Source organism: Colossoma macropomum, unplaced genomic scaffold, assembly GCF_904425465.1.
Source record: "Colossoma macropomum unplaced genomic scaffold, Colossoma_macropomum, whole genome shotgun sequence".
NCBI classification, from domain to species: Eukaryota; Metazoa; Chordata; class Actinopteri; order Characiformes; family Serrasalmidae; genus Colossoma; species Colossoma macropomum.
The window spans coordinates 12301392-12312008 of NW_023494796.1; the positions used below are offsets into that span (position 1 = coordinate 12301392).

General features: G+C 37.6%; 1 protein-coding gene across 1 annotated transcript; it reads right to left on the reverse strand.

Annotated features, from left to right (window-relative positions):
• Positions 1-1260: 1260 nt before the first annotated feature.
• On the reverse strand, positions 1261-9814 carry si:cabz01076231.1 (calcium-binding protein 2). Its single transcript, XM_036583808.1, has 7 exons — positions 9777-9814; positions 8790-8931; positions 5464-5494; positions 4055-4198; positions 2765-2874; positions 2416-2563; positions 1261-1289 (listed from the first exon to the last, which is right to left on the reverse strand). Exons 1-7 carry the CDS (start codon positions 9812-9814, stop codon positions 1261-1263), a joined length of 642 nt encoding a protein of 213 aa, XP_036439701.1.
• Positions 9815-10617: the final 803 nt, after the last annotated feature.

Here is a 10617-nt window from a genome sequence, read left to right on the forward strand (position 1 = left end):
CACTACCATTACACTATTTTTATTTTTCTGTTATGTTTAAACTGAAATATTTATTTTACAAAGGCAGTTGAGAAAGTTTTGTTTCATAATTTATTTCTTTATTAGCAAAATTACAAAATATCCTACAGCATATACATGACAGACGATACATTTACAAATACACTTATTCCAAAGTCTTTACATAAGTACACATAGTTTACACTGGGCCATCTGTCCTCTAATCTGTACAAATGTATGTGTATGTAACCTGGGACAAACAAGAATGTTGGTGGGTGTATTTGAATTCTTTGAGGAGCCTTCAGTGAAGAGTAATTTTCAGTTAACAGTAGCCTCCAGAGCAGAGACAGTGTAAGAATGCAAATGTTTAAAGCAGCAAAGAAGGAGGAATACGAGGTTGATTGTCGCACTCGTTGACATTCTGGCTCTGTTATCTTTCAAACCAAATAACTGATGTCAGCCAGACCTCAATGTAACAAACCCCCAGGGTGCCCTGTATAAAATGACGCAGTTATTTTATTAGTACGATAAGAAAGAAGTTTTCAACTTTGTACATTTGCGACAACCAACCAGCGGAATGTCACAAGCTTATTCATAATTTTGTCAAAAAATAGAGGCTAAATTCACAAAATATCTGAAAATTCACAAAAATTCACATTCCAAATCAGATATAAGTGGAAACTATGATCTAGAAGCAACCCTCACACAAACACAATGGGAAGCTAGCGAAGATTCTTTCTCTGGATAGACAAAGCACTTTTTGTAAGTCGCTCTGGATAAGAGCGTCTGCTAAATGATGTAAATGTAAATGTAAATGGAAGAAACTCTGATGATTGTAGTTGTACCAGGTGTAGTTGCAGCAGGTGTACTCATTGCAGGTGTATTTGTGTTCCTATGACAGGTGTAGTTGTAGCAAGTGTGCATATGGCAGGTGTAGCAGGTGTGGCTGTGACAGGTGTAGTTGCAGCAGATGTGGCTGTGACAGGTGTCATTGTAAAAGGAGGTGTGTCTATGGCAGGTGTAGTTGCAATAGATGTGGCTGTGGCAGGTGTAGTTGTAGGTGGTGTGATAATCACTGGAGTAGCTGTAGCTGGAGTAGTTGTAGCAGGTATGGTTGTAGCAGGTGTAGCTGTAGCTGGAGTAGTTGTAGCAGGTATGGTTGTAGCAGGTGTAGCTGTAGCTGGAGTCGTTGTAGCAGGTGTGCTGGCTGAGGTTGAATAATTAGCCCTCGTTGAGAGTCCCTAAATGACACTATAGTGATGGCTACTGCACTGACAGCATCATAACAAACTCTGCAAAGAAAAAGACATTGTACATGAAACATACTTGTTAAATTATCACTGCTTTACATACTGCTGTTTTTTGGCAAGACTTGTGTTATTGTAATACATTTATTCATGTTCAACTGATTAACATTTAAGTCAATTCAAGATACCAGTTTTTTTCAGTGTAGTGCACATGTCTGCTTTATTTGTAAAGGATGCTTATGAAAGGTTCTTTAAGCCATGCCCCTTTTGGTTGCCTGAAGAGCCAATAAACCTCAAACTAGCATGGAGGACATTCAGCAAAGTTACCTTTATGTGGTGATCATTTTTCATCTGGCATTTACAAGGAAGGTCTCTAGTGGGATATAATAAAATCTCCTGCTGTACCAAGTACTTTTTCACAGATGATATCTAAAAGAAGTTACACCGGGGCAAGCGCTGTTTATGTTTTACTGTATTAAGACCTGGATGCAGTTTGAGTGGGTTGAGAGAAGTTCTGGGGATGTATTTTACGGAAACAGTTTGGGTGACTGTTGACTTCCAGTGTTTGCAACATCAGCCTCGTAGTTTCAGTTCTAAAGTAGAAGCACAGTAAATTTGATTTTTTTCAGCAAACTATTCCTTTAAGATAAACAGACAAATTCTAATTGCCTGTTTTCACCTTCGCTAATGTTATTAGCCTAAGCACATCGCATTTCACCTTGTACATTTTAGCTGGAAAAATGGAAGTTCGTGAAGAGTTAGTTAGCTTGAAACCAAACCTCATAAATTCACTAAATGGTGTTGTGAAGGATTCTTTAAGAGATGCCACTTTTGGTGGCCTGAAGAACAAATAAACCTCAAACTTCCAAGAAACTAGCAAGTTTTATTCCATTAAATCTAGATGAGTGTAGTGTATAATGAGCTTGAGTTTGATGTCTATCGACACTTTTCTGCGACTCTTCTTATGTGCTATGTACTGTCTACTACCTGATGCCAGAGATGGCTTCAGGGCCTACAGCTGAAAACTAGCCAGTTTTCTAACACTCACACAATTATATTTTATATACGTTTGGTGCATTGTCCATAGAATATAAGTAAAAAAATAAATTAAGCAATTAAAAAGTTTATTTAAAAACTGCTTGTTCACTGTGTGCGTAGGTGTGGTAACTACCATCAAAATCCACAGTGCCGTCTCCGTTGAGGTCCATCTCCTTCAGAATCTCCTCTAGCTCTCCTTTCTTCAGTTTCTCTCCCAATAAAGTCTTTGCTGCCTCTTTCATCTCATCCAGAGTGATCTTCCCATCACCATCTGTATCAAACTAACAGATACACAGAGAAAAAGGTTTCAGTGTTTCAAAGACTGTTGCAGAAAAATCTGGGTCTGTTCTTGCTGCACACCCTGTCAGAGGTGTTCCATTCATAATATCTCATTGGTCATTTCATTAGCATGATATGAAAAGGTTTTACTGAACATTGCATTGTCCATATCGTTCAGCCCTAGTGTGTGTGGAGTAGATTACCTGTTTAAAGGAGGACTTTAGTTCTTTCAGTCCAAGCATATGAGCCGTTTCCACCATCATCCTCGGCCCCATCAGCTCACAGAAATCATCGAAATCCATCAGACCGCCCACTGCATACCCACACATATAAACAGACGATCAATAAAATAAGGAACAAGGCTTATTACAACAGAATAAGTACTGTAACAACAGAGTATGGTTTGTTATGACATAATGCTTGTTATGACAGAATAAGGCATAAGGCTTTTTAAGATAGAACAAGGCTTGTTACGACAGGGTCAAGTTTGTTGCGACTGCGTAAGTTTTGTTACGACAGAATGAAGTTGGTTAAGAGAAAATTAAGTTTGAATGAGGCTTGTTACGACAGAATAGAGTTTGCTAAGATGGAGTAAGGCATACTTCGACAGAATGAGCTTTGTTACAGCAGAATGAAGTTTGTTACAATGGAATAAAGTTTGTTTTGGCAGAATAAGGCTTGTTACAAGAGAATAAGTCTTGTTACAACAGAAAGAGTTTTGTGAAGACAGAATAATGTCTGTTATGACAGAATGAAGTTTGTTGCAACAGAATTAAGGTTTGTAATGACAGTATTAGGCCTGTTACAACAGAATAAGGTTTGTTAGGGGAGGATAAAGCTTGTTACAACAGAATAAGGTTTGCTATGATAGTATAAGGCTTACTATGAAAGAATGAGTTTTGTTAGAATAGAATGAAGTTTACTATGAACAAATAATGCTTGTTACCTTAAAATAAGGCTTTTTACAAGAAAATAAGGGTTTTTATGACATAATATGGCTTGTTATGACTGAATGAGTTTTGTTATTAAAGAATGAAGTTTGTTACAACAGAGTGAAATTGGTTACAATAGAATTACGTTTTGTTAAGAGAGAATGAGATTTATTATGACAGCCTGTTACAACAGAATATGGTTTGTTAAGCTAGGAAAAGCTTTGTTACAACAGAATAAAGATTGTTATAATAGAATAAGGTTTGCTATGATAGAATAAGGATTACTATGACACAATGGGCTCTGTTAGTTTGTTGCGACAGAGTAAGTTTTGTTATGACAAAATAAAGTTTGTTGCTATGTCAGAATGAAGTTTGTTATGACAGAATGTTGCTTGTTACCTTAGAACCAGGCTTGTTACAACAGAATTGAGTCTTGTTATGACAGACTGAAGTGTGTTACGAGAGAATAAGGCTTGTCATGGCAGAATAACATTTGTTAAGAAAGAATAAGGGCAGTTATGACACAATAAAGCTTGTCTCACACACATCCTGGACACTCACACCTCATCTTAATCTGCTGAATGATCTCTAGCAGCTCCATCTCCGTGGGCATGTAGCCCATAGTCCTCATGCACTCGGCCAGGTCCTTATAGTTCAGGTAGCCATCCTGATCATAGTCAAACTCCTTAAAGGCCTCCGCCAACTCTGAAAAAACACACAAAGATGTCTCCGCCTCTGCACAATTTCAACATTTTATTCTGAATTTCTAAAAACATCATGTTACACTCCCCAACCTCAGGGCCAGTGTAACCAGATTATTTAACCTGCAAACAGGGTGAAAGAGATGAGAAACAAAGTTTGCAGATGCTAACCGGAACCCAATACCCCAGCACGCCTACTGACCACTCCATGTAACAGCAGCTAGAAGACTTCAGCAAAAGTTTATAATATATCATCCATCCATCCATCATCTAAACCGCTTATCCTTCTGGGTCGCGGTGGGGTGCTGGAGCCTATCCCAGCTGTCATTGGGCAGAAGGCAGGATACACCCTGGACAGGTCGCCAGTCCATCGCAGGGCAGACAGACAGACATTCACACCTAGGGGCAATTTAGCACGTCCAATTGGCCTAACTGCATGCTTTTGGACTGTGGGAGGAAACCGGAGTACCCGGAGGAAACCCACACAGACACGGGGAGAACATGCAAACTCCACACAGAAATGACCCTGGTCGACCATAGGGTCCCTATAATATATCATGGATAATAAAATAAAATAAAATAGATATCACTATCACAAAACATATTATGAATGTGACAACACTTTGTGGATGTCCCAATCACAGTGAGTGATTCAGTCACTGAATCTTTTACAATATAAAATGTAGATGCCTACCTGGATTAGCATTATGGACAAATATAATGTAGTTTAATTCTGTAGGATTACAAATGCAGTAAAATGAATAAAATGCAGATATTTTAGTGTGTTTCCTAAACTTTCTACAATAAATACATCTTCAAATATCGGTTAAAAATATCAGTAAAATCTAAACATCTGTCAGATGCCAAATGGTTTTTTTAAAGCAATTATCTGCCAACACTGATATGATTCCAATATCATCATGCATCCCTAGTTTTATTGTTGTAAAAAGTACCATTGGTGATTTGGTAAACTACAGTAACCATGAGTAGTGGAAGGTTAAAAAAAGCAGTAAAGATTTGCCTTGACTGCACTTACATGCATATGCATATGCACTTATGCACACACACACACAAGCTCGTCCAGAAGAAGAGTCAGTTTGAAGATATTTTAGTTTCCAACCAAATGAACAGCATTATATTTGTCTGTGCAGAACTTAATTTATTATTATTATTATTATTATCATTGTAGTTTTATTACCGCAACAGGATGAATTGTGCTATTAGTTCAGTCAAGTCATCTCTAATATCATCTGAATTACAGGTACTCACCATCCAGTTCTGGTTGGGACAGCTCTCTCTCCTGAAGAAGAAATAGAGAGAAGGACAGACAGAAAGAATGAATCCCCCTTCTCAGTTTAATTCACCCCCCCATCCCCTACCTCTCATACTTCTGTCATCGTCTGTTGTTGTTTGTTAAGACCATTGTACTGTATTGTAGGGCAACCTTGTGATTATGAAAGATGTTATATAAATAAAACTTTTATTACTTTTATTATTAAGCAAAGGCCAATGTTTTGGAGAAAAATAGGTGAAGAGTCAGCAAAGACTGATCAGAAGTTCAACTGACGTTCACTATGTGAGTTTCCAGATTAGGGAAGGTGTAGGTCAGACTAAATTTGCTGGTCAAACCAAGGAAGAGTTGGATTAAGGGCAGTCAGAAACTCTTCCTGATTCAATTACACCCTATCCAGGTTTCCTCTGTATGTGGCGTCATGGGACATTAAAGCTCACGTAGTTTCAGCTTTGTTAATCGAGGTGATAGGACAAACGTCTATTTTCTTTTGCTATTAATCACACAATTAATCAATTGTCTCTCTTTGCTGTCTCCTGCACAGGTCATGTGACACCCTGGTGGACCTGCACATACTATCACCTTCAAGCTATATGAGCGTATCTCTATGTTATGTTGCTGTTAGAGCAAAACATTGTATCTTCACTTTTGTTGTTTTTAGTTTAGTTACTGCTGCAAACTGAAAAGCTTTGCAATGTACCGCTGCACATTGCACATGGGAAAACCTGCCCAATTTACCAAGTGTCCAGTCTAGAAAAGGGCATTTTCAGAAAAAAATATTTAACTAACCTGAACTATTAAATCAAACATTTTTCTGCCACTGAAGCTAGCATTAGAGCTAGTATGGCAAATGAGTTAGCAGCTAGCCAACATGGGACCCCCCAAAAACGTCTCAAAAAAAGTATATCTGTAGTAATAAAATGTCCTATATGTAATGCTTACTAAACACTAGAACACTTTTAAAAGATTAAAGTCTGACACCTTCTCACATCTAAAGACAATGTCACAGAGTTTTTAGTCACAGATCTCACAGGGTAACTGTTAGCAACACTGCAACTAGATTTTTGAGATTATTCCCCATCATGCACCTGGTGGAAATTTACAAGCAGAGAAACCTTTTCCTTCTCTGCCCGGTAGTGGTACTAATGTGAAAATACGCTGGCTAGGCCTGTAGAGATCTGGGAATGCTCACCCCAGTTCACTGTGGAATTGTATATTCTGGCAGATTACCATCCAGTTTTTTAATTAACCTGTAAAATGAGCAGCTACTTTTTTATTTAATATAAAGATTAATACATAAACAAAACATGCAGCGATTCAGCAGTGTTGATTGGGTGTTATAAACTAAACTATCCATAACAAATTAATAAAATAAGGAACCACTGAAAGTAAAAAAAAAAGAACAAAAATTTTGATGCTTCTCTAATAAAGCCATTCTTAAAGTCCTCTGCACATTTCCTTATATTACTGTTACACTCAGTGAACTTGAACTATTAAAACAGCCAGTTTACATTTTTAGGTCTATACTATTATTGTTTTAAAGTGGAGCAGATTTGCCTTTTTAGGAGAGATTTCAGGCACTCACATGCATTCTCTCTCTCTCTCTCTCTCTCTCTCTCTCTCTCTCTCTCTCTCTCTTTCTCTCTCTCTCGCTCTCTCTCTCTCTCTCACTCACTCTGTCTTGCGCACCGTGTGCACATGCTCGCAACTCTAGCAAGACTCTCATGATTTTATTCAGACACTGGAAATTTCTCTGTGACAGTGAAATTGCTTGAAGCTGTTTGGAGTAAGGCTGGCATCAAGAGTATTTGTCTCTGCTTTGTCAACAAAGTTAGAACATTTTTTGTCATTAAAATGTATGAGAAACAAACACACACACACACACACAAAGCAGTTCTCACTTACATCAACATATTGTGGCTGTCGGGACAAAATCTTGTATCTCTACTATTGTTTTCTATTTTTTGACACAGTTTGAAAACTCATGCTGTTTTTCATGATGAACAGACCAACAGAAATGCTCCAAAATGACTAGGAAGAAATCTTGTTCTTTTTTTGTTCTCCTGTAAAGTTACCTTTATAAAGCAGTTTTTTCTGCCAATGACAATATTCTCCAGATATTTGCCTTCACACAGTGTTCACGTTCCACCCTCAAAGTCAGTAGGTCATGAACCAGCTAACTGAGGTTAAAGAGCATCTGAACTGTTCTCCCTGCGTCCTGCTCCATCCCCCTGTAAGCCCTGTTGAGTCTTATTAACAAAGACACTGAGCCACTAATGAGCTATTGCTGTAGTCTGAAAGGGGTTTACATCAGATTACTCTCTCTATTCTGTGTACAAGATGTTACATAAGCACACACATATATGCTTTCACACAGAGATCAGATACAAAACTATAGCAACACCACACATCAGCATCATTTCTGTTTCTCAAAGCTCCTGATAACCTAACAGCACTGCACGATATGGACATAAAATATGATGTTCGATAAAGCTGTTGGATACCATTATAATGATATGAGAAGCAATAAATTATTATTAAAATAGTGCCTCTGACTGGACGTGCTGCAACATACCTTTGTTTTTGATGTAAACAGAGAATTTCTCATTGAAATAAATACAAAAAATGCAAAAGCACTGTTCAGTATTGTGCCAAATAAAGATGATGAAACACTAACAGCTAGTCACATCAGAAGTGCAAGCACATATTTGACTGCTAATGGTGCCCCTTGTGGAGAATTTCTAGCCTGCAAAATCAACATGTGAGGGAGTTCCATGAGCTTTATTCTTAAAACAGTCAGGACTCCTTGAGTCGAGGCAGACCAGTGTAGAGTCATGTGAGGGAGATTGGAGGTCATGTGATCTAAATATACAACTAAATATAAAAATTCTGACTTACTGAGTTTTGAAATGGTTTAAAAAAAAGGAACATTTGCACTAGAACACGGAAACTGGAACTCGATGTAGAATAAGGTTTTATAGACAGATGATATTTTAATAAGGATTACTTAGAATCATGAAAAACAGAATATGCTTTAAAGTTTGAAAGATTGAAAGTGAGTCTCCTGAAAAGAATAGAAGCTGTAATAAAGAGGGCGCACACAGTGAATACTGAAAAATCAGATTTTATATTTAGTGGTTAAAGCTTCTGGGTAATTTTCTGTTAAACTGTTTTTTTTCTGATGCTGAGAAAATGAATAACTTGTACTTAAATGCTGTTTTGACTGGAAATAAAGGTAAATAAATAAAAGTTGGTCTCTGACTTTTGCACAGCACAGTGTGTGTGTGTGTGTGTTTGTGTGTACCTGTCCAAAAACACTGTTGAGCAGGTTTGTGTATACTTCTTCATTGGACTTCTTGCTTTTTGATTTCTTTGGTGTTTCTCCTGCTGTTTTCCGGAGGGCAGGCTTAAGAGCAGCTCCGTCAGCTGCTTGGGCGGTTTTGGCACTGGGAAGGAGAGAGAGGAAATAAAGAAAGTGGGGTGACATGGGCAAGACTATAAAAAAAATTAAGTATAAAATGAATTGATTATGTAAGTAAGTAAGTAAATAAATAAATGTCTAGAACTGAACATTAATTAAAGTGAAATGGTTACTACTCTTTATGGCGTAAATAAAGCAGTCTGCTAGCACACTGTTAAAAGAACCAAAAAAAAGTCAATGTTTAACCCATTTTTGTCCAAAATTTAAAGGACTAATCCCACAGCACTTGTTCTGACTGGTTTAAGCATGGTCACCAATCTTTGGGGTGTTTCTGCAGGCTTTCATTCCAAACAAAACAAGAAAAAGTTTCCACCTGTTTACTCAGTTGACCCTCTATCAGTTCATCAGTTATACGAGATGAACTCCTCTTTGTGGATAAGATTGGTGACCCCTGGTCTAAAGTGATGAAATTTTGCCAGCTCAGTTTGTACGTCATGAATGAGCTTGAACCTATTATGGTACAATATACTAAAATATGCTGATGAGCGGATATGCCAGATGGCAACAAGAGCCACGGGAAGCAGCATGAAGCCAGGACCCTGGTAGTTGCTCCGGTAGGCGTAATGCTCAGCTTGGAAGGCCTTGCTAGGGAGTCGTTCATGCCACTTCCCATGGTTCAGATGCTGGCCTCATGCTGCCTCTCACAGGGCCTGCACTATTCTAGTAGCAGGTCACATGCTACCGCACTAGACTAGCATACAGGTTCACCACAGCACAGGTTTATTTTGACTCACTGAAAAAGTTTTTTTTGATTGGTTAATTAAAAATGGAATGTTGCTTTCTCTATGAATAACACAGCAGTTCCTTTACCTGTCAGTAGAGGGCGTTCTCTCTGCCTTCTGCGCCATTCTACAGGAAATAAACAGAGAGTCACTTTAGAGCTGCTTTTGAAGATAAAGTGCTAAAGTTGCAGATACAGAGGTCAAAGTTTCATGCAGTTATACATGTGAGCTGTCACTGTAGACGAGACAACAATGAACATGAATAAGAAAAAGAATCATACTACTACTGTTACTAATAATAATAACAGCACTTTTAGGTAAACGTGGGTGATATGGCAATAATGTACTATCACAATACTGCAAGACATTTTCATGATACACCTGATAAGTTGGAACAGACGAAGTAGTGCCACAAACTAAATCCAATTATAAAGGACCAAGACCAACATATTTAATTTTGTTGCTTGACTACAGAGGTGGGCGATGTGGGAAAAATGTATTATCACAATACTTTAAGAAATTTTCATGATACACAATATGTTATAATATTTCTTTTTTCTGACATCTGATATGTTGGAATTGACAAAGTAGTGCCATAATATAAAAATGCTATCAAAAACTATGAATCCAATCATTTGTATATAGCATTTCAAATACTATGCTCCACAAAATCCATTTAAACAGGATTAATAATGCTCTGCTTATCATTAAATAAGCAGTTGGGAAGTGTTTTTAAATACTGGCGATACCCACAATACGCTCAGAAAAGCATACTATAACAGACTGTGACATGATTTATCACAATAACAATAAATATTGTCATATTGCCCAGTGCTACATAACTATGAATAAAAGTACTACAATATTAGTTAACATTTCTGCAAGCTTGCTGGTTTGTAGAGCAGAGAGCTACAACTATCATTGTTGTT